The sequence below is a fragment of the Sander vitreus genome, chromosome 13, assembly GCF_031162955.1.
Source record: "Sander vitreus isolate 19-12246 chromosome 13, sanVit1, whole genome shotgun sequence".
Taxonomy (NCBI): domain Eukaryota; kingdom Metazoa; phylum Chordata; class Actinopteri; order Perciformes; family Percidae; genus Sander; species Sander vitreus.
Window position 1 is genome coordinate 20,601,290 of NC_135867.1, and position 24,555 is coordinate 20,625,844.

At 40.3% G+C, this 24,555-nt stretch overlaps 1 protein-coding gene across 1 annotated transcript in view; it reads right to left on the reverse strand.

Annotated features, from left to right (window-relative positions):
• Positions 1-24,555, reverse strand: part of LOC144528264 (roundabout homolog 2-like) — a 77,888-nt gene that overhangs the window by 12,622 nt on the left and 40,711 nt on the right. The window contains exons 3-15 of the mRNA XM_078266751.1: positions 20,407-20,564; positions 20,128-20,248; positions 19,851-19,989; positions 16,658-16,794; positions 14,499-14,510; positions 13,873-13,997; positions 12,500-12,671; positions 9,056-9,261; positions 6,543-6,624; positions 6,248-6,413; positions 5,552-5,718; positions 5,340-5,461; positions 3,678-3,909 (exon numbers count right to left, since the gene is read on the reverse strand). Of these exons, the coding sequence (XP_078122877.1) occupies positions 3,678-3,909; positions 5,340-5,461; positions 5,552-5,718; positions 6,248-6,413; positions 6,543-6,624; positions 9,056-9,261; positions 12,500-12,671; positions 13,873-13,997; positions 14,499-14,510; positions 16,658-16,794; positions 19,851-19,989; positions 20,128-20,248; positions 20,407-20,564 (1,839 nt within the window). The remainder of the gene's footprint in view (positions 1-3,677; positions 3,910-5,339; positions 5,462-5,551; positions 5,719-6,247; positions 6,414-6,542; positions 6,625-9,055; positions 9,262-12,499; positions 12,672-13,872; positions 13,998-14,498; positions 14,511-16,657; positions 16,795-19,850; positions 19,990-20,127; positions 20,249-20,406; positions 20,565-24,555) is intronic.

A 24,555-nucleotide genomic window follows, 5' to 3' on the forward strand; every position in this document is an offset into this window, starting at 1 on the left:
CACAGTTTCTCATGATTCCCATTAAAACTATCATTATGTTCTGACTGAGTGGATGAAATAACTACTCTGAACCCAATTAAGGAACAAAAAAAAAATAATGCTATCTGCAGTGGATCCATGTAAGCAAGACATGGCAGTGCAGAGAAGCCAAAGCAGGTGGGCCATGACGAGATAGTCTTGTTTGCCACCTGGCCAGAGAGCAACATGGTTACTTTGACTTCTCCAGATGGGATGAGTTCTGTAACTAGTTGGAGAGAAATGCAATGAACATGTGCACAGTGTCTCAGTGAAGCAACGGCAAGTAGTGATTGTACTGCATTGGTAGATTAGAGTCATATGGCCAGACATTCTTTCTTATAAAGAGTGTCTGGCCCAGTCCCGAGGTTGACCTCTTCCAGTCTTCTGACAGCTGGAAAGCTCTCAACAACTGGATCAGATAACTCATTTGGTAAATGATGGCAATATAATACATCTTTTTAAAGTTTAAAAGGTTAGACAAACAAAAAATGTAACTTGTGTTTAAAAGAGAGTCTCTAAACAGAAATGGCATGTCGGCAAAATATTTGACAGCCTGGCAGTACAAAGAAATTAAATCTTCCATATGAGAGGCACTTTATTTCTATTACATTTAGCGAATCGACTCAACCCAGTTTGAGGATATCTATATTCAGGCATTTGGACTGTATTGACTTTCTGAAGCAATTACTGTTAAACCAACTCACGCTGATGTACTGTCACAATATGGTGACAAGTCTACTGTTAGGAAAGCAAAATGACTCATTTAATGACAGGACGGCCAAATATAAAACGCCTGCATTTATGATATACAGTATTTATGCTGAGATACCATCAGGCTTGGACACAGAATCAATGCCTAAAACAATCCTTAACCACTGCAGTGAAAGAAAGTCAACTGTTACAAATTATTTGGATTGCCTATCAACATTCTAAAAACAACACAAGACTTTGTCTGGCTCTCTGGCTCATAATTTCTAAGGCAATCCATCATCTTTGTAGGCCTAATTTCACAAAATGAAATTATAATCATAAATCTATTGAGGGAAAAACAAACAATCATAACATACAATTGAGCGCAAACTGCCACCAGTGTTGGAACTTTGTCGAGTTTACAAAACTTCAGCAGGGAAGTTTATCATTTGTCCTTTTGACTTGATTTCCAAATAAAAATAGTACATAGATACAAAGCTGTTCAGCTGTTGGACTTTTGTACTAGAACATGGACACAGAATAGTAGCTACGTATGGCCACAGTATATATATATATATATATATATATATATATACATATATATATATATATATATATATATATATATATATATATATATATACATATAAATGCATTTCTGGTTGGCTAATGTGAGTGCGCCATCAAACAAGTAAGCCCCCGTTTTCCAAACATCATTTCAGTGGTGCTGTTTCAGCAAACTGATGGAGCTTGCCCAGTCAGTCAAAGGTTTACATTAGGAGAAGACAGGAACCATTAACTGTAGTTCTGCAATTTCCGTATATGAGAACAATCCCCGAGGATGAATAATGGCTACAATACCAGTAATGACTCAGGGTAACATTACAATAAAAAATAAAAAAAACAGAAAAGGTCAAAGAGTATGCTATTAATAATGTGACTAATACTGATATTAAGACTGATGAACACAGTAATTTAAAGCAATTAATGCTTCCAATGTCTGAGGGAACATTTCACTTTTTACTCACAGCTGTGCAATTAAACAAAAGGCACTTAAGCTGCTTAATGTCCTGCTATACAGGGTATAAAGTGGTAAACATAACCTGTTATGCAAATGAGTGCATCAATTAAGCTAATTAATTCACAAATTAGCAAACATTGCTATGTCAACTTACCTGTCGCCATATAACACACAATACACTCCAGTAGGGTCAGGGAGTTCTATTCCACCCAGGATGGCCCTGGCTTTTGCTCTTTACTGACCCTCCTGCCAAGGTCTCATAATATCAGTATAACCTCATCTTAACACCTACATCTGCCTCAGACTTAGCACACCACAGCATTTCCTTTGATTTGCCATTGGCAGTGGTGGAAAGCCAGAGGATCCTATAGATGACAGCTGACGTCACAGGGCCTTCTGCCTCCGGCCACATTGCTCACACCAACAACTCATCGAAGGGATGCGAGAATCATTAATCTTAATACACTTTTTCCCCCTGTATGCAGTGGGAGACACCAGCTTTTTTGACCTCAGAGACCCCTAAGACCCCTTCTGCTAGGGTTTCACAAAGGCACTGGCACATTCCCAATCTGCCTTTGATGGATAGCATGTTTTTCTCAGTTGTGCAGAGCAGCACATTTCCTGGGCTCTAGAGTATCAGTAGATCAAGCCAATTTTCCTGAACCACAATGCCTTGTTTCCCAGATACCAAGTATCTTGAGCATGTGCCCCAGTCCACAAAGCCCTCTGGTGATCCTGTCTGACCATTTTAATTGGGCTACAGTGAGGGGAATTTCTCTGTGTATGCCCTGTTCATAGCCATCCTTATTCTCCTACTGTGAGGAGGATGCATTAATGGCCTCATCTTGACTTGCTCTCAGGACAAGTTATGTTCCACACAGTCCAGCTGGTGCAGCACCTGAAAGGAATAAACTACATGAAGAGATCCCCCTGCCCAGTCAGCAGGCACACCACAGCGTTTGTGAAGTAAGCATTCAAGTTCATTCTTGACCGTGGAAATGATAGTTTGAGAACACAATCCCAACTCAAGGGCCAGCTTTTTCCTGAGCTTTCGTCGTCGCTTTGTGCAATGGGCTTAAGGCTATTATTTATTAATCACATTATACTGGAAGTTGTCCACTTTACAAATAAAGTATACAATAAATGGTTTTATGTTACACTCATTTGTGCCACAAACAGTTGACCTAAAGGTGCTTTCACAACGCCATGCTGCAACCGGCCTGACAACAACAAAATCAAAGCGTTCTTAAAAGCAGCTGCTGCCAAAGCCAGGCAGATACAGCCAGAAGTTCAGCACAGTGAACTCTTTACATGGGATGAAACTGCTTTCATACCCTTACTGCCGTGATCATGACCACTTCCCCTTTGAAATGACAGGGTTCCAAGACAGCTAATTGAAATGACAGGAGGCGGTGAGTTGCCGCGCGGCGGTGTAAAAGCCCCTTAAAAGGAATCAGCAGCTAATCATTTGTCCCGCACGATAGGACACCAACAAGTGTGTGTGTTGGAAAAGGGGGGTCATATCACGCAGGTCTGGTTGGTGTGTGACGGAGACATGGCAGCAGGGGTCCACAGAGGAGCAGAGAGAGAGTTGAGCTTATGTCAAAGGAGACAGTTTCTGCCCTCCCCCCCTCTGCCCACCAACCCACAGAGGCCCAGGCTTGTCACAGACCCCCACTGCGCTGTCTGGGAGACCTGTTTCCATACACAGGGGACATGGAACTGCAGCAGTATGCGTGTGTGGGTGGGTGTACTTGAAATGCCATTATCCGTTACTATCTACCCATGAAGCCATTACTAGCTGCAACTAAATATAAAAGTAGGTAGAACCATTTATACAAGAGAATCTGCTCATGCATAAGTAACTAAATCTTACATTTTGTGTTACATAAAGTCAGCAGAGAAATAGATTTTTTTTGTCAGAAATGTGAATGAATTTGTCGCTTACCTTCTTCCATGGTGAGTGCTGTCATGGATTCACTGTCTGCCCCCTGGAACTCATTGAAATATGGCCGCACTTTAATCTCATAGACAATGCCTTTCTTCAGACCAGAGAGAGTTATGTCCCTCTCTGAGGCAACCTTCAAGTCCTGTATCTGCCATGGCCCTGGGGAGGGCAGCCCTGACGTCTGCCGGTACAGCACACGGTAGCCTTGAATAAACTGGGATGGATTCTCCACCTGTGAGGAGAGGAGAAGGAGTGAGCGAGTGGGACGAAGACATGCTGTACGGTAATGATGTGGGAGGTGGTGTACATCTGTGTGTGAACTGCTTTGGAGCTGTGGATCAACATTCAGTTTGTGTCCTCTGTCAGTGACATTGCACACTTAGTTAATCATACAGTTTAATTAGCAACTGAGGAGCAAGAAACCACATGAAGAGCGATAGCTGAACAGCACCCCTGACTCAAAATACTGGATGAAAACAGTTTTTACTTTTTTGCTGGTGCATTTCAGGGGACGAGTAAAATATGTAATACAAAGAACTCATAGTAATGGCTTGTTAACAAGGGCAGAAGCAAGAAAAGGCTTTTACAAGTGATATAAAGCAGCTGTTTATCATAGGACCAGTCAAAATATATTAGGATAGATTTCTTTTCTTTTCCTCTCTCTCTCTCTCTCTGTCTCTCTCTGCAACCTCAGCATGGCATTAACAGAATAACTTGTTAATCTAAAAGCCTTATAAACACAAAATAATTTATATAGTTGAGGCCATGAATCAAAATAAAGTACCCTTGTCTGTGTTCACTTTCCCATTGTCTTAGAAGATAGTCGCAGAATTAATCAAGATGAAGTCTGGAATAAGAATCATGGTTACAACTAGGTGAGTGACACTTTGTTGAGCATCTCTGTTTTGTCACCTGACATTTAGTGAAGTAATAGATTGTGCAATTAAAGTTTACTGAAATATGAAATCTAAAATGGGAAATGCACATTTGTGCAACTCTTTCCACAGGACATGCACAAGGACTTCGGATCAAATTTAACAGTGTGCACAAACCACTTCAATACAGACACTTTTGCTTGACAATGGGTAATGAATGAGTGTGTTTCCCGCAAATGGAACCTGGTCGAATAATGCCCGCGTACCCAGTCAGATCGAGCACAAACATAGGTTTATCTTGTCACTGTGTCAGTCTGTGAGCACCATTACAGTACACTTTGTCGTACAGACAAGCATGAAATAGCAGACTAGTGTAAGCCCATCCTAGGTGTGTCATTAACCTACAGCAGCAGGCAGTAGGGACACCTTGCCAACAGACAAATAACATTTCCCAGATAAAGGACTGACTGCTAACTGCCTCCAGAAGTGACACACGTAGCACCTAATGGTGATGTATTTGTCCTGAATGGAAACATTAGTCTTGATTCCTGCATCACCTCAAACCATTCTAAATTGATGGAGCACCAGCTGCTCAGACTATGAATGTGTAGCCATCCTTCAATGTTTAGGAGTGTGTGTGTGCCAACTAATCCAAAACCATAGTGACATGCCAAGTATAAAGTTCCCAAACAAGCTAAGGAAAGATTTGTTTTGCTGTTCTGAAGGTAAAACTGCCATAAATCAATGTAATTAAAAAAAAAGAAGTACAATAAATATAAGTACTCACAGTCCATGTGACCTGCACTGAAGTAGAGCTAAGGACTACAGGGTTATGCATGCTGACCACCACATCTCCCAACTCCTTCTGTACGCGGCGGTGGTCCACTCCCTGTGCTGTGGGACTAATGTCTGGGAAAAGAGAGAGAAATGCAAGCATTTAGAGTGGAATATTGATGCTTAACGCTAAGAATCCATCACGACACATTGTTATTTCTGTACCTTGAGTCCGGACAGGCTCAGACATGAGGCTAGGGTCCCCGAGCCCTTGAGCATTGATTGCCCTGATGATGAACAGGTAGACAGTATTGGGTCGCAGGTCCTTGACTGTGAACTCGGTGGTCTTTGCATGGTCTGCCACTGTCTGCCAGCTGTTACTCACTGACTGACTGTAGAAAGAGCATGATTAAATCAAATTAATTATGAAGAATCCTTTCCTTACTTTAGAAGTAAACTAGACAGTTTATTTGAGGCCGTACACTGGTATGCCGTGCTCCTAGGGACTAAAAGCAAAAATAACATGTCACACAGTGATGACATGCCATAATCACTTATGAAATCTTTAGAAATACTTTCTTTCATCGTCAAAAAGAGTAATCAGGGTAACAATCATGACACATGCTAAGCCTTTGTAGTCCTTTCTTTTTGTCAACTATTTGGTAAGAAAAGAAAAATGCCAATTCTCACGTGCCAATCATTTTCTGCTTGAAGTGAGCTTTTATTTGCCATATAATTAGCATTCAAATTTAAATACCAGTACATTTTTCACTCTTGTGAAGTGAATTATAAGCCATCCAGAATTCTCTGCTTGAAACTGCCCTGGCTTGATTGAATGGCAACAGAAGCACCCACCACTGTAACTGCCATGAAAGTTTGGGGTCACTAAATGTTACTGGAGGCCATAGGTCACAGACATACCCAAAGGCTTCAATGACATAGGAGGACACTGGGGAGCCAGCCTCTGGCCCCGGTTCCCATGACAACGAGATACTGCTCTTGGTAACATCAGTGACCTCTGGCTTGGAGGGCGGTCCTGGGAGGGCTGTTGCGTTGTGAGACATGAAGTCTAAGAGGTCGGTGGAGTCTGACAAAGGAGGAAACGTAGAGAGACAAAATTAATACCTACAAATGCAAAGCATATCAAGCAATGTTATGCTTGCTATGCATACAATTGTGTTGATTTTTCATATGAATTATTTCTAATGAAGCAGACCTCTGACATCCAAGTAGGCACTCCATGATGTTTCTCCACTGGAGCTGGTGGCAACACAGGTGTACAACCCCGAATCAGACAGCTAAGGACGACAGATTACGATATTATAATTAAGGTTACAAATAAGATTCAATATAATCCATAACTTTAACAATTAGGCTGATTTCAGAGATGTACTCTAACAGAAACCAAATGTAACACTAAAAACCAAAAGGTGAAGCTGGCTGTATGAACCTGACCCATAAAGATTCTTTTTGTAATACAGATAACACAGATTTCCAGGGTGTGCTCTATTGCTGTGTTCCACTGAATCCAATAGTCTTTGAAACTCTGATCCCAGATGGTTTCTACAAGCTCTTGCGTCACTCTGGGCTTTGAAGGAGGTTCACAGCTAGCAGTACAGTAAAAATGCATTAACCTCCACTGGCCTGCATTTGGCTCGAGAAATGCCGGAGAGTGGATGAGAAAACTTTAACACCGGCCAATGAAAAAAAGAGTCCAGTAAGAGCTTACGTTAATTTTCTTAATTGATTTCCTCCAATAATAGTCAACCCCTATTCCCACAGCCATCAACATTATCATCATCAGCGCTGACACAGGGAATAAGAGATATGACAATCTATTTCATATTGGCAATGCCTTAGGAGCCACTCACAACTATGCAATCTCTCAAGAGAGAGTAGAAGAGAGAGAGTGGAAGAGCACTTTGACACTGTGACAGGACACTGTATATTGCACTTCCTCCATTATTTTACCCCCTTTGGACTCCTCTCACGTGTCCCTGTCCTTGAGTCCTTGAGTCTAACTGCTGCCTCAGAGATTCAGCCTAAATAGCAGTGTTTAACAACTTATAAAAATCAATCCTCACTGTTCATCTTTTAAAAGCAACCTGACTGCACTTGTCCATTTGAATTACATTAAGCTGACATCAGCAGGCAGATGAAAGCATGTGTCTCTCATCTTTCACATGCAATAGAAGGTTGTGATGTACAAACATAAAAAACTGGGACTAGGGGCCCTATCTTGCGGAATTGACTTTGTACACCGACGCATGTATCATTCCTATTTTGCACCCGACGCACAGTGGACTTTTCCCTCCACAGACTCATGTCGGTAAATTAGGGAATGAAGTTGCGCTCCCGGGGGCAGTTCAGCAAAAAGAGGAGGCGTGTTCCTGCGCAAACGTTCCCTAGTGCTATTTTGCAGTTTCAGAAAACAATTCTGCCACAGACCAGGAAAAACTAAAGTCAGTGGCGCGTTATTCAGATGCTATTTTAAGGGCGCATGCTTGGCCGTAATGTAGAGTGTGCACACCGCGCATACACTTTGCTTCTCTCTTCTCACGGACCCAGCAGTTCCCATTTTTGCAAACCATACATAAATAGAAGGAACAATATGACCTTGTTTTACACAACATTTCCATGAATCGTGGATGTGTTGATGACATAAATGAGGAAATATTAGAGGCCTTAATGAGATGCGATGTTGAACTGTATGTGCCGATGCCACTTAACCCAAATGCCCCAGCAGCAGCACGGGAGAGGAGAGACAGAAGAGCTGCATCGTCTATAGTGAGGTAATCTCGGTCTAATGTTAGACTACATTGCAAAAATATCACCATGCATTCATAACCTCGTGATTCAGTGAGAGTGAGCCCAAAACATCGGAAAGTATGTTTTTGTGACATTTCTTTATTTACATTTTGTCAAAAAGAAAAATCAATAGCAAACGTCAGTCTCCTCGGCTGTGGACCGCTCCTGGCATGTGCCTATGGATGTATTAAGAGAGTGCGCCAAATCCGCCATTATAATAGCAACAGCGCCCAAGATCCGCCCCCAAAGCTACTTGCGTTTGGCGTTTGATACTTGCGTTTCAGATCGTTAAAATAGGGCCCCTAGATGTGTGTTTGAGTTTTAGAGATGTATGTACTATACATTGAGGTCCTATTTTTAGTTTGTATTGACAGTGCAGTAAAAGCTAGGTCATCAAGTTAATGAAACAGAAATAGAATTTGGAGTCCTTGAGGCCTTGAGAAATATGTGCACAGTGTGATTATTTGCAGGCACACATCTACAGGAGATTCAGTTGATATGGCGCCGAGTAGGAAACAACATTCATTTTTTGGGGGATAAAACATTCTCTCAAAGACAAATTACTAATCTTTTGTTTTTATTAATTAATCCCTGGGTCCTGATAGAACCGCTGCCTGTGAAACTTGATTGCTGGAATTGCTTGGACCACCACCAAAAAGGAAGGGAACCTTGGTAAATTGTAGCAAAGTCACCGTGTTTCCAGTTCTTAGCAATTACTTTGGTGAGTACAATGTTATCATATGCAATAGAGTTAATGTACAATACTACACAGATGAGACCCAAATTGCACTAAACTGGAATTATCCTTAATTCTCTACGGTATATAAATAGTAGGCCATTGTGCCATGTAAATTCTACACGTACAATGCTGCATGCTAACTTCTATGTATATGCATCTCTCTGTAATAAACAACTACCCACCCTGGTACTCTGGATCTGAAGGCTGCCATGCTCCAGCAGGGAAAATCGCGGATCCTTTCCAAGCAGACTGGCCCCATTCTTTCGCCAGGTGACCGTGGGCTCTGGGTCCCCTGATGCCTGGCACCTGAGTAGGGACACACCTCCCAATGCCTGCGTTTGATTGGATGGGCCTTGTCGGATAATGGGTGGAGGGCGGTCCTTCAGGGCTAAGGACAATAATCAAGGAACAAGAAATGTTTTTTTTAACACACATTTCTAGCACTGTAATTTGTGTATCATGGTCTTGGCATGTAGCAATGACTCTCCATTCTAACTAGTTATACTTTGCCTGATTTGTTGGAGAAAAAAAAAAACACATGACCTTATCACAAGGTGTTAATTTGTGATTGCAGTAATTGCATTGGTGACTGCAGGCCCAAGATGTTAGGGTTCAATCTGATGGATTTGTTGTGAGAGAAAGTGATGGTTTTGTGAGCCTTTCCCACAGTAAGGCAGTGTGCTCATGGCACTGCATCACACCTTTGTGCTTTAATTACTATGTGAGGATTAACGATGCTTCACCCGTGGTGCTAATTACCATACCTTCTTTATAACACCTCTCAACACATCCATGCCTGTCCTCTCTCTTCCTACTCTGACTCATGGCTGAACCTCCTCCCTCTTGGCATCCCACCCCCCCACCACACACGCACGCACGCGCACACACACACACACACACACACACACACACACACACACACACACACACACACACACAAACCAAAACTCTGAATTAGCATGCCAAGCAGAACAACAATACATATCTTTTAAAAGCATGTTATATCATCCAGAAAACAGCCTCTGCACTCTGCATCAGTAATTTCTGGAGTGTTGAAGCTCTCTAGACCTTAACTACTCTCCGCTTCCAATTTCCTCACTGCTGCTCTCAACTGTTATCAGGGTCTGTCTCCATTTGTACAAGTGTTTACAGCAGCTTCCCCTCGCCTTATCTTTCATCACACCTCCTTCTGCACAATGAGGAACACAGCAACTCAAGCAGGATAGCAGAGAAATCAAGTACAACTTGATGCAAGTACAGTAAGCAGAAACATATGTGACATGCCAGTTATTATGGAAGCTGAACTGTTTGCATTTAGGTGGCAACATAAACACATTGTATAGTGTATCTGACAAGCATTTATTGGGATTTCACTGATCTGTGAAAGTGTTATGAACATAAAATAAATAAATCAATAATCAGTCTTTCGTGAGGAACCTCAGTTGAGCATTGGTGTTTAGAATGGCTAAAGATAGACAGCCTGGTATTGTATTTTCAGGGAATTTTCATTACATCTACTGTATAGCAAGCTACCGTTACCCCCAAGTGATTAGAGAACCAACAACAACATCATATTGCTGTTCCTAATTTAGCTGCTGTAAGAAATGCAATCATACACTCCAGCTTCAGTGACAGAGGTAATAATAAAATGTTGCTTTTCAAGATTGTTTATCACTTAACATTACCAGAGGCTGCCCAGGCTGCAAAATAAACAGAATTGTTTTACAGTAGGTTTGCAGATAAAGGAATGTTGGGAGATTTAACTACTGATTTTATGCCTGCTACACAGTAAATGTTGATTATTAAAACATTAATTAGATAAGTACTCCAAGCATCAATTTCTACAAATACCACCACAGCATTGCCCAAAACTAGATTTGAAAGGTAACTTAAGGTCTGGGATTGTACTCTTTGATCAAGCATCACACCGGTAGGCACTATAGCCTCCAGGCATCCTCAGTGTCCGTAGGAATCAGTCGGACAGGTTGGAATTACTACACTCAAAATCTATCCAGTATCAAATATTCACCACCTGTAGGCTTGAAATATAGATTTTAAAAGAGCGTAGCTTGCTCCTATGTGTAGGGAAGCGGCCGTGGTCAGCTTGTATTTCAGGCAGCTACAGTGGATTCTAATGCTGACCCAGTTTTACATCCATAGAAAATCGCAAAACCACTTCTGCTGCATCGCAACTGTCTACCAGTTTTCTCAGGTTACAAACAACTTTCAGTAAAAGAAATGGCTAAATAAAATGCCTGTGTTTCAATCCTCACGCACAACCTTCCTTAGCTTGCAAGCTACTGTATGCAGTGGTGTTCTTACAGTGGTCAGGAGAACTGCCCTGTACTTGCCAATTCAATCCAAACACAAGAATTACTATAGCTTCATCTTCAAGTTGCAGCACGTACCATTCACTCAAGTCCGACTGGATAATTTATAAACCTGCCAGTCACACATCATACGCAACGCCCAGGGTGGAGCACTAGTCCATTTCCGGACCTTCAGAAAGTTTACATCCAATGCAGGCCTCTCTTGGACACCCCTAATATTGAGTAATGCTAGAAACGTCACATCAACCTTCCAAAACTCCACTTGGTATCACGGCAAGTCTCTGCTTACAGCCATCAATCATCTGCATGTTTCCCATTTTCATATTGATCCATCTCCTCTGAGTGACAGAACAGGAGTAATTTCCTCTCTAAAAACACTTCAACAGATTTTAATTTAATAATGTCTGGGAGAAAAAGTCAAGAAACAAATGGAGAGAAGGGCATAAACAGCTCCAAGCTGGCAGCAGCACAGCACTTAATGTTAACATTAAAGCTTTGTAAAAAAAAAAAAAATGGTAAAGTGTCTCTCCATCAAGGAGACAGCTTTACTTTAGACTGTTTCAGTCTTTTCAGACCATTCACATTTAACGAAGGGATGTGATAACAATATGGATTGATTGTTTTCTTTTACAACATATAGATGATTCTTTGCTGATCTGAGTGTAGGCAGATAAAAAGCTTTTATTATTAACTGTTTTATTAGTTCTGAACAATGCTGCAAGCATGTTTGTGTTTTTCTGTATGATTTTAAATCCCAGTATGCATCACAATAAAAATGCATCAACAGAATACTAGTGACAAGGCTATTAAATCATAATAAGTGTTGCTAGTACCCTACCCTGAAAAGATTGCTAATGCAAACCTGCAACTTCAGGAAGCTAAGTAAAACATAATTTATGGTTCCACATTCTAAAGTCTGAATAATGTCAAGTTGTGATTACGAACTGCAGTCATTACAATTTTATACTTTTTAAATATTCTTAGAAATCATTATATAAAGCAGTGGTGTCACCTACCAGCTATCAGGAGAATCCCTAAAGATGATACAATGTAGGAAAAAGTAATTCCATTGTGGTAAAATTACCTGTATATTGTGCCTTGCGATCATGCAATAGTATACTGTGCATGTACTTCCCTAATGCATAGAGTAATTAACCCATCGGGGCGTAACAATAGAATGTAGGTTAACAATGTTGAAACAAAATGGGTATTAGCACATGTTGGTGCTGTTAAATCACATACTGCAACTAAGAAAAAGTAGCTCTCTAATTTTAGTATGTGTGTGTCTAGCCTTACCGTCTGCTACCTCAAGCTGGGCCTTGGCCATGATGCTGCCTGCTACAGTGAGGGCCTGGCAGACATAATACCCTGCATCAGAGCGTTGCACAGATGAAATGGTCAACTCTCCGTTCACAGACACAGAAACACGGCTAGCTTCCTGTGTTGGCTGGTTGGGAAACAGAAGATCCTACAGGGAGTGAAAGTGGGAAGCAATGTAAATAAAATGGGATGGCATACTTGCTTTGTAGTCCAAAGGTATACAATCTAGAAACTGGAACCTACTTTTAAGAAGAAGTTGTAATTTAGAAGAAAAAAAAAAAAGAGTATTTTTTGAGCAGATACTTTATATTCACAAACACTCATGAAGTAGAAATTGTGTACCACACAAACAACTACAGTACACTGCTTCAAATAGATTACTGGGACAATTATTACAAATCTCCTTCACATTGCCATTAGATCTCTTGGTAAAATGTAGGAACTAATTAGCAATTTCTTGGCTTTTGAATAGTTTAAATTACATCTTTCTGACAAGGTTCTGCTAAACTAATATGTGTTGTACTCTATCCCAAGGGTCAATTTTAAGACCCATGTTTTTTTCTTAAATTACATGCTAACCCTTGGTCATGTAATAAACAGGCACATATACATATTTGCATTTTGTTCAGATGGTATCTTTTCACATGTTTCTGTCACTAATAGTGACTTAAACTATAATAAAGAATCACTTTGCCAAATTAAGGTGTAATTGTCTTCACATTATCCTAATGGGAGAAGACTGAGTTTAATGTATTTTAACTTTACATATTTTGCCAACTGACTTTAAAGGAATCACTCCTGTGTTCAAGACATGTCTTCAATTCTCTTACATATTCCAACAATTATGTACAATTCAGTTAGAAAAGTAGGTCAATGTCTCTTTCCTACTAGGTCTGAATGGCAGTTTACCCCCAGAGTGATAATCCTGCTGTAATAACCTGCAGTCATGGTTGTAAAATTGAGGCATCAGCGTTGTCTGTTTCTGCACCCCCCAGGCAGACAAGCTGATGGGCAGGAAAGGACATTAGCCTGCTTTCATTATGTCTAATGACTCTAATGTTGCACATGACATTGTTTCTTGCTAAGTGAATTTGCCGGTCAGACTGGTGTAGATTAGTGATAAATGACCACTTCATTATCTGTATGTGGAACAGAACCACATTTTGCTGTTCCCTGGTTTGATCCTTTTAGTCAGAATCTTGGCCATTGTTTTTATATTTTAGATACTTTACCCTGAATGCTGCTGTCTGTATAGCAAAGTAGGCTTATAAGAGAAATCATTAATTTCACATCATGCACACATACATACACATACAGTACATACAGATACATATAACCAAGTACATTACCTGGCTACCCTCTCGTTGCCAGAAGACAGTGGGCTGAGGTTTGCCCCTGGTCTCGCAAGGAAAGGTAGCTGTTCGTCCTTGGGCCACAATCTGGTCACGGGGTTGCACCACAAACTGGGGCGCCTCTGAGGTTAAAGGTAGAATAAACCATAACACAATAGCAACACATTTGCACAGTGCGTATTATAGAAAGGACTAGTTGAAAAAGTCAAATGCTTGGACTGAAGGTCCAGCTGCAAGCTAAAAGGTTCATGCATTTGGTCTTGGCTATTACTTTATGAACTATTTCTTGACTATGCCAATCACACAAGCCATTCATCCAGCTGCCAGAACAGCAGAATGAATGATATTGACTAAATTGCAGGATGCCTTAACGTCCTCCTCAATTTGAGTTTTTGAACTAGGGCATGTCAATCATACTGTATCTGGAAACCTTGAAAAAAGTGAGGTGGTAAATTCAAACTGCCAGAGGAAGTCAGGGGTTGACAGTAACAATGTAGATATGCATGTCCAATATTAGTTTGATGAATGTGTTTGTGGAATGCCACAACAGCCCATGCATACATGTGTGTGATCAAAAACAGAAAGAGAGCAACGCATGCCGAATGGGATCAGCTCTTACTTACCGACGGGGCGAGCTGGTGACACACAACAATGGTGTGGGTGAGATTAACACACAGCACAGAGAGAAAGAAAGCAGAGGAGTAGAACAGAGGGACAGAAAAAAAGAATGAAAATCAGAAATGAATGAGATGGAGTTGGGTTTCCATCCATGAAGTTCAAGGGGGAGGAGGGTGGAGCTCAGTCACCAAAAGCAGGTGATGGCATGGGCCTCAAGGAAATGGCACCTTGGCAACGTTAGGGGGGGGAGGGTACCCATTGCCAAAAACCACTGGCTGAACAATTTATCTGTTACACTTCTGTCACAAGAATAGCACATTCACACAGATCTGTTTGTATATCAAGTGTCTCGTGTAAATGAAACAGACCTTTGACAAGGGCAGACTTAGACTAGATTAAATTAAATTGATTAAATAGCAGATTATAATATTATAATATTAAATAAATCGAATCATTGACATCTGGCTGACTGTCATCTATTTCTTTTGTCACACCTATCACATCTCAACATCAGCCCAATAAGAACTTTAATCAGTGAAAGTAATTACAAGCATATCCCTAACAGCTAGTGCATATATAACAACATGAAGAAACCAATTAAAACATTCAGTTAAAGAGATAGTTGGCATACCCCAGTTTGAAAAAGTAAACAGGAGGACAGGCACAGAAGCTAAGCAATGTACTGTAGGCAATGCACGGGGCCAGCAGACAAAGAAAAGTATTTTAACCACCTAAAAGAGACCCACCTACGAAAATCTATATCAGCGTAAATGTACACTGTATTTACAATATTTTCACCGCTCTACTGTCAGACAGCCCTTTCCTATGGCACTACATTTCCTCAACTGTAGAACTTCCCGATTCCTCACGCCTCAGACTCTCTCTTTTGGAAGAGACAACAAATAAAAGAAAATAATCCAAACGAGTGATTAAGACAGCGGCGAGGAAATGCCGTTCACTGTGGAGACGAGAATACTGTAACCGGAATATACAGAAGAAGAACTTTTGCAGAGTGAGACTGAACCGCTGAAAGAGAGAGAGGGAAAACGTCTGGCTGTCTGACGTCAAGGTAAAGTGATGAACATATTTTAAATATAGTGCACACTTAAACTGAAACTATACATAGCTGATGGCCCCATCCACAGCAGTACTAGCTTAGTTTCTATCTCAATACTCCTGTCTGTTTCTCCAAACTAGGGGCATGCTAACCATCCTCTACTGCAGGTTATACACTGACTATAGGTAAGTACCTCATAACACCCCGCTTCAAAAAAGCAGAATTATTTTTCGTTACAATAAATAATTTCATTTCCTTTCTGAAAATGTCCAGTCAGGTGTTTACTGCCTTAGCGCAGCTTTTGTATTAGTGGTCTGTGTCAACTCACTATGTCATATTATATTTAAACACAAATCTGGGGGTATATAACATATATAACATAAGGGATATATCACTCAAAATATGTCTTGTTTGGCTCCAACATCAATCTTAAGATTCGGTCAGGACATCATTTCAGGATATAAAACAATTCATGCATGAGTAACAGGAACAAGAATACGAATCCAGTATATAAAGTAAAAAAGAAGGAATGAAAAGTTTATGTTATGAGTCATGTGATGATGTACAGTATGTATGAAGATGTATGATGTACTTATCGAGGTGTTAAGAAAATGTTATGGGTTGGTTCTGAGTTGAGATTAGTGTTACTAATCTCAAATTGTATGAACAATGTTGTCATGTTCTCCATTTATAACGACAATGTAAAGAGCAGAAAGCAGAGGACGTCTGATTTGGCAAATAGCAATATATTGTTTTTTATGGTTACAATATCAACCTTTAGTATGAAAAAGCTTCCTCACATTGATATGGTGTAAATGTGGAGTGAGTGGGCTGGATGGAGAATAAGCCCCCCCAGGAGAAGTCATAACAGTTCACTTAAAGCTGGTTAGATTGTTCACATCTGGAGCCTGGCTGGAGATCTGGAACAATCAACTATTATATGAAAGAAAAGCTGAGGCCAGGCCCAACATTTCAGCAGGGGGGCAATAACGCTCGTAAAGTGGGCAATAAAGGACTGATTATCCTGTGGCCTGCTTTTGGAGACACAAAAAATATCAGGGACGGGTTATGAGTTTGCTACGAGTGAGTCCAGAAGCAGTTACCCACCTCTGATAGTTAGGTAGGCAGAGGCCTCCAGTTTACCCACGCGGTTCTCTGCTAGGCAGGTGAAGGTTCCCTGGTCACTGACTGATGCTTTCTTTATCCTCAGCAGGAAGTCCTCTTTTTCATATCTTATGTCATACCTGGCAGACAGAGAAGAACAGTGACATCGAGTCAAGTGACATCTCAGGTTGATTTCATGAAACGGGAAGATCAATAACAATTATGCACATCAGAAATCTTCATTTTAATAAAGTAAATACAATCAACAAACACCGAATTGAATCAAGGTTGCGTAAACGTGTATGATGTTTCTCGATGGCAGCTTTTACGAAGTTTGTGTCATTTTTGATAGAATAAAGACAGACTTTCTAAGACAATTAAGACTCCCTGCTGCACACACTCTGCCACAGTAGCAGAAAAAGGGGAGCAATTATGCTGAGATGAAGGCACGGCAAAATGAAAGGTGCTTTCAGCTGGAACTCTGACTGTTCCATTATTTCAATATTTATAAAGACGAGCCACCCACTGTGGTGTGGGCTGTGCAGTATATGCTTTACAATATGTGTGTGTGTGTGTGTGTGTGTGTGTGTATGTCTGTGTGTGTGTGTATATATGTGTGTGTGTGTGTGTGTGTGTGTGTCTGAGGGAGAGCAAGCAAAAGAGAGGAAGCAGAGACAGAGCGAAAGATAGACAAACAGTCTGAGAGTAAGGGTGTGGCACAGTCTGACAAACTGAATTTGATGAATGAGCCCAGCAGTAAGAAATGACTAATTCATAGATATGTTCCTTGCACCAGTGTGCATCCGCCAGTGCAGCATACTGCAAGGCAGCAGTGGTGCAGTTAGAGTGCAGCGAAACATCTCAGCTAGCAGAGTTAAGATAAGCACCTCAGAGGGGCTACAGACAGCACGAGTAGAAGAGCAAGGAGCCGGGCTCTCCCTCTCTAGGGTCCCTTTTGGCGTGAGAGATCCTGTGAAATTGTTTAGCCAGCCATACTGATTCAGAGACAAGAGGCAAGTCAGGCAGAGAAATGGCACAAGGGGTGAGAAAAAGTCACATTTGAAGTAGATGTTCCAAAGGGTGTGGGCAGAATATCAATGGGCGTTGTGGGGTCTGTCCAGAGTCTGCTTTGGACTCCATTCACAGCACATCTCTGACCCAGATACAGACTTCCCAGGAGGCTGACGGGTTTACGAAAAGACTGAAAGAAGTGGAAGGAGGGAAGTGAGGCGAGGTAGGCAGGTCTGAAAGTAGGACATGTTTCTAGAGTCAAGGGGTACTGAGGTAGAGGGCACAACACAGGTGGGCAGACAGACTGCCAGACAGAGACATAGGCAGTTAGTCTACCTCACAATTTATTCTGACACACCAGAGAGGGTACCATTCCTTTTTCATACAGCAGTAATGGCTTGTAACAGGTGTTAGTTAACCTGTTTCTCTTTCCATAGGGGATTATATTTCTTTAGTAGTTCTTTTCAAAGCTAAATAAATAAAGGTTTTGAGCATCCCAGGCTCCATATTTACTCAATTGTATCTGTTTAGTTGGTACTCTTGTATTTGATTTACTTGATGCTTGATTTACCTGATAGCAATTCCAGTAGTAATTGAATACATATCCCAAAACATATAAGTGCATTATATATACATAATTACACAGTTCATTATATATACATAATGAGTTTTAGCTGACACATTTCCATCAATCAAAAGCAGGAGAATGGTTTCAGTGTAACAGATAACAAGTCAAACAGATTATAAGCTATATGGAAATGCATTGCTACAATATAATACCCAGTACTGTACCAAGTCTGATTTAATATGAAATTAAGTTATGCATCTTAATCAGGTTTCTCATAATTAGACAAGGTGTATCCAGGTTTACCCAGGTTATTTGAAACGTTATAGGATTTACATGCATCAATCCATAAGCAGTTTACATAAGCTAGTGAATGACACAAGTTGCTGTAATTTCTCGTGATGTATCTGAAATTGCCATGAAAATAGTCAACAAGTTCAGAAAGAGTGCCTGCCTGTGTTTTGTGATTATATTAAATTAAAGTGTTTGTTACAAACTGTTATTTATTACATACATTGGAATAATTGCTTATTTTAGTCGTAAAAACATTTAAGGTCCAACTGAAATCACATTTTGTTATCCATTTTTGGCTCTAAAATAACGCCAATGTTTGAAATGTATTGTTAATTGTTTTATATTATTAAAAGGAATAAAATAAGTCTTAAACCTACTGTATACTCAGACCTAGGGATGGAACTAAAAGGCTTTTGATATGGCCAGATTGCATAATGAGACGTACTGTAATTAAAAGTATAAAGCGCTGAGCAGTAACTATTAAAGCACACATGACAGGCTGATAATGACTTAAAAAATAAGTGCTCTAATGGGATTGCAAGGCAATTAACATGTGCTTATGATGTGGGTACACAAGGGTGAACCAAACCACAGGAACACCTTCGAATATGATGCAATACATTTCAACAGCATCACAAACTACCAAAGAAACAACCACAGAAATTAATCAACACCTTTCAGACTGACTGGAGATTATAAACTTCATTTAGGTACTATTCCTTGTAGGGCTACTATATTGGATCACTTTATATTATATATCGTTGCTGTCAGGCAGAAATCTTGTACCTTCATATTTCGTCTTTTTTTCAGAAATCAATGCTATTGGTCACCCTTTATGTCTGTCTGTGTGTTTTACAAACATTTAAATATCTATGAGGCAATTTTGTCTGAGGTAATTAGCTCAATAAAGTCATTGTTTATTTCCTGAAAAAGGGTTTCACCCGATAGCAACAATATGCTTTTGCTATGTGTCAATCTCTGAATATTTTAGTGTCTTATGCACACACACATAACGTATAGTGGTACTTGAAAGGGAAAATTAGTCAAAAGCAAACAATGGATAGACTTTCATCTGTTGTTAGCATAGCAGTTCAAACAGCAAATAATGAGATTCTCTGCAGCTAATAAATTAGTTTTGCCACACTGATGAAAGTCTTGCATGCATAATAATATATATATATATATATATATATTTTTTTTTTTTTTCAACTTATTAGCTGTGCTTCAGCATTTATCCATAATGACTTTTATTGTATAAATACACACACACAAACACGCAAGCATCCACAGACATATGCACAACATAGATTCACACGCATCCCTCACCTGCCGCGGGGAATGTCCACGTCCTCCTTTTTCCAGCGCAGTGTAGGAGGTGGGTCGCCATGAACCTGACACCTGAACTCTACAGCCTCGTCAACTAAGACCACCTGGTTCACAGGCCGTTGCACAAACACTGGTCTTTCTGGATGTGTGCAACACACATAACACGGATGCTAATTATACTTTTGACAGAGTGGTGAATACTGTAATGTGCTAGTGTGCAGTGAAGTCATGCTTTATTCCTTTTTGAGCCAGGCAAAAAGTGCATGTCAGAACTTACCAAACACTGAGAGCTGAGCTTTTTCACTCTCTCTCTCCCCAACCATGTTGGCCGCCACACACACGTATATCCCCACGTCACTCTTCTTGGTGTTTGAGATAGTTAGCTTTCCTCCACGAACCTGACAAAAACAAATGCATGTAATTACAATGAACCATTTAAAGTGCTTACCATTGTAACAGCTCCATGTGAATATGAACAGGTAAATCACTGAGTGTGTGATTCAGAGTATAAGGGTCATGTCAAAGGCAGAAGAGTGCTCCCTGGGGAGTAACCCACCGTGATCCTGTCATCTTTGAGGTCAAGATGAGCTTTATCTTTCCTCCAGAAGGTGGTGGGTTCAGGATGCCCGCGTGGAGGCTGACACTCGAGACTGGCAGTCTCACCGACCGCCACCACCACATCCTGTGGGTTCTGCCTGAAGTCGTCGCGTAACACTACGAGACAAAGGGAGCCGGGATTGTTACTCCAACTGCAACAGTGGCTCATTCAGTAGATTAGTTTGAAGTTTCATCAGATTACATTATGTGAACCAGAAAGTCGCTCTGAGACTGACCTGTCGTGGGCTTACTGACCTCTACCACCCTTTTTCTAATGTGAGAGTCCAAAGATAAATCTATCAAATAGACTGCCTCACAGGTCCCTCAGCAATCTCTCTGTCTTTAATAATACAGCTGTCCCCCTAAGGGGTATACGCATGGACTCTTCTTTGATCTCAGTAGCTTAATGTAAGAGCTTGTACTGTAAAGCCAGGTAGGATTAACAGTACACTATACATGGAAAGACATCTAGCAAAAGAGCAAGAAACATAAAAGGAAAGTAAAAACAAAAAAGGAGGTCTAGAACAATAAGTCAAAGATCATGCATTAAAATTTCAAACAACACAATTTCTATAGCCCTATAGCGGCATCTCCTTACATCCCACATAGGGAAAGTGTGATAGAACAAATAACCAACTGATGCTGCTCTTAAGTTATAAACACACATTAAATCACCAGTGCTTATTATTATTTTTTCTTTTTGTAAAACCTCTAGTTGTGGGTGGCAGCAATGCAAATGTTGGTGCAGCCAGGTAGACAATTTGCCCTAAAGCTTGTGCTAGAGGAAACTTTATAGAGTCCATAATGGAACAGGTTCATCCTCTGGGGAGTATGAATGAGCTGAGAAGAGTATAAGTAGTAAAGTATACAACTACTGGCTTGATGATTGTGCTGGAAGGAAAGTCAGAGGGTCACCAAATCATTAAAACACATCCTCTGGGAACCTAGAAATATCCCAGAGAATTTGGCAATATACAAATGCAATACAATAATCAATACAATCTGCTCTACTGTATCAAAGGCTGCACTGTGGGCTCTAAAAGATCCAATTTTCAAAGAATTTGAAAAATATTTTTTTCTTCCTGAAACTTTGGATGAAAACAGCACTTTGAAAATGGTAAAATGGGCCTGCACTTTGTATCAGGTACAGGGTCAGACCTTGGTTACTTGAAAAGATGCTGCACCACTGCATGTACGGAAGCACCAGTGGCCAGGGATATTGACTGAATCACTCCTTTATGAGGCTTCATGAAATGGCTAGGGAACCGGTGCAAGGTCTCATTTAGGACCAGGGTTTAAATGGTTTCAAAATATCTCATAAATAACAGCAAATGTTACTGAGATGTTCCTGTTACAGAGTTATACTGTTTCTTTTGAAAAATATACTTAAAGTCCACCATACATTTCTGTAGAGGAATCAATACTGTAGCTTAAAGAGGGGCAACAACTTCATAATACAAAAAAAGAGCCTGGAATTATGACAGCTACTTGAAATACAGTTGGTGAAATATGCCAAAATTGCTTTTTTTTATCTTGAACATACACACCTTTAGTTCATTAGAATTCCATTTATGAGCAGTTATTTCTGCATTCTTCCACTGTTGGACAAGCATTTAATTTTTCTATGGCAGGGATGTCTGTACTTGAGTTTGTGTGTCAAGCAATGCCTGTAAAAGCCGTGCTCATGCATTTTGAACAGATGTATGAGCTAGCTGCTGCTAAGTTAAAAGGTTACAGCTTCAACACTTCCTAATTCTGTCACAACTGTTATCCCAAACATCAATTCAAAAGCTACTGCTTTAAGTAGCTACAGGAAGGACTGTACTGTAAGCCATCACTGGAATTATGGTTAAAAATAGAGATCGCAATTCGGATCCTACGATGAGTTGTGCCCGCTTTGCATTAATACCTTATGACATGTTGTTTTTATGAAAAGCCTTAATGTAGGCCAATTTTGAATAATGAAGGGTCTTGTGTGACAACAAAATAAGAAGGAAAAAAAGAAGGAATGTTGAAATAAAGAATTTAAATATTATTTTTGTCAAAGAATTACCAGCATGTGAATAAATATTGGCTGCTAAGTGTCATTTTGTATTTCAGATATAATAAACGACTAATGGAACAATAGTGAGTCTAATTGTAATTCACACTTCCTAGATGTAGATAATATCAGTTATGTAAATATCTAGGCAATTTTCTAGTTTTGATTATCCAACTTAGTCAGTGCTTTGACAGTTTTTCAAGAAATGTCTGGTATAAATTAAGAGCATGGCGCATAACTAAAACAAAATAATAGTTTGTGAAACTCAGAGCAGCATAAAGCGAAAAGACTGGCTCAGTGTTGAGTTTGCTTTTCATCCTCATTACGGACATAAGCTGTTCTGATGATATACTGTAGCATGAATTCCAAGTCCCAGAGGACACCTCTAGCGAAAAAAAATAAATAAATAAGGAAGAAGCCAAGGGCCCTTCGGCCCAGCTGTCAATCACATCCAGTCCGTGCAGGAGTAAATGAGTCTCAGTTGCAGACACTACTTTGGCACAAACATATGCCCGACTCTCTGTAACATGATAAGGTACGCTTAGTGACCCATTCCATACACAACTACATTCCTGCTCCTGTGTTGTCACATTAAAGATGCTTCTCTAACAGCAAAGATTGTCTCAAGAGACTGTGACACCCAGACACACAGGAAAAACTGGATAATTCAAGACAAGTGAAAACCCAATTACAGAAAAGTAAGGCAGAGAATGGGTATTGCGTCATATTAAATGGTGTTGACAGTTTAACTGAACAATAGAGTTCATGTACAGTAACACAAATCTAAAAACCCTATGCGAACAAAAGAGACAAATAATAGTATGTTGCCTGTTACAGGTAATAGCGTTCAAGGTCTCAGCCATTTGCAATTGTATCTATTTAAAGGCCCCTACATCTTTACTTATTGTTTCAATTTCAGGGATATTTCCAATTTGCGCATCACCCCAAAATTACAAAAAATAGGGTTTTCATTTGTTTTATGATTGATGGTGTACATAATGAATCATGTCTAAATAAATTGGAAGTGACTCACTCATTTTATACAATCTCTTGGTAATATGCAACTGTGCATTCGAAAGGGTATGGGGGTGGGGTCTTGTCCAAATACGTAAATACTATGGGTTGTGACTATGTCATTTATTTAACCCCGACAGTATGCATTACCCCATTGCAATGACAGCTATCCCACACCACCAACACTGCTGTGGATGTCCCCCTTTCCTTTCCTGTTCTCACTGAGAGGCCTCTGCAGGTTTCTGTAGGTGGCGTTCATCAGGCATGTGGGGTGGGGGTAGCGGTGTTGTTCTAATCTAATCAATGTGGAGCCCCTGCGGAGGCAGCACCTATGTGTAGTCCATTGTCGGGTAGTAATTATTTCAGATGGCGGGGCCAGCACCACTGCCTAATGTTGTCTGATTGAGTACTGCTCAATTATTCAAACAAGCCATTCAGGGGGCTCACTCGTTCACCAGTTTCATTTATCAAATCAGAAGGACAATGATTTGTAAATGGGCTTCATTTCATCGCACAATGGGTGGTAAAATAATGTGACAAGGTGGAAGTATCTGAATACAAATAACTATGCAGGGACTCATTATATGATTAATAGGAGAGCGCGGGGGTTGTGTTTTCGTTTAAATTTTTAGATATTCCATCTTAGCATCCTGATTTCTTGAGATCCTCTTAAGCTACAGCAGCACTCCACAACTGAATTTAATTTCACCATGTAACCAGCAGATACATGACGATCCCACTTGAGATCTTGATGCATATGTTGCTCAGCGTAAAAAAGCTCCCCAAATCATTCAAATGTAGAATATCAACTCCATTTGGTAATAAATACATGGATTTAGAGCAGCCTGTTTAGTCGTATACAGTGGGGTGATGTTTCAAAACATTGCAGTGCATTTATCAGACAATACATTTATTATCTTGTCTGGTACACTTAATGTCTCGTGTATCCATTAAGCCTGCATACATTTACTGCAGTGTCTCTCTTCAAGGATGCAACACACAGTTGCTGAGTAACAAGGAAAGGAAGTAACAATGCTTTGTTATGTTTGTATT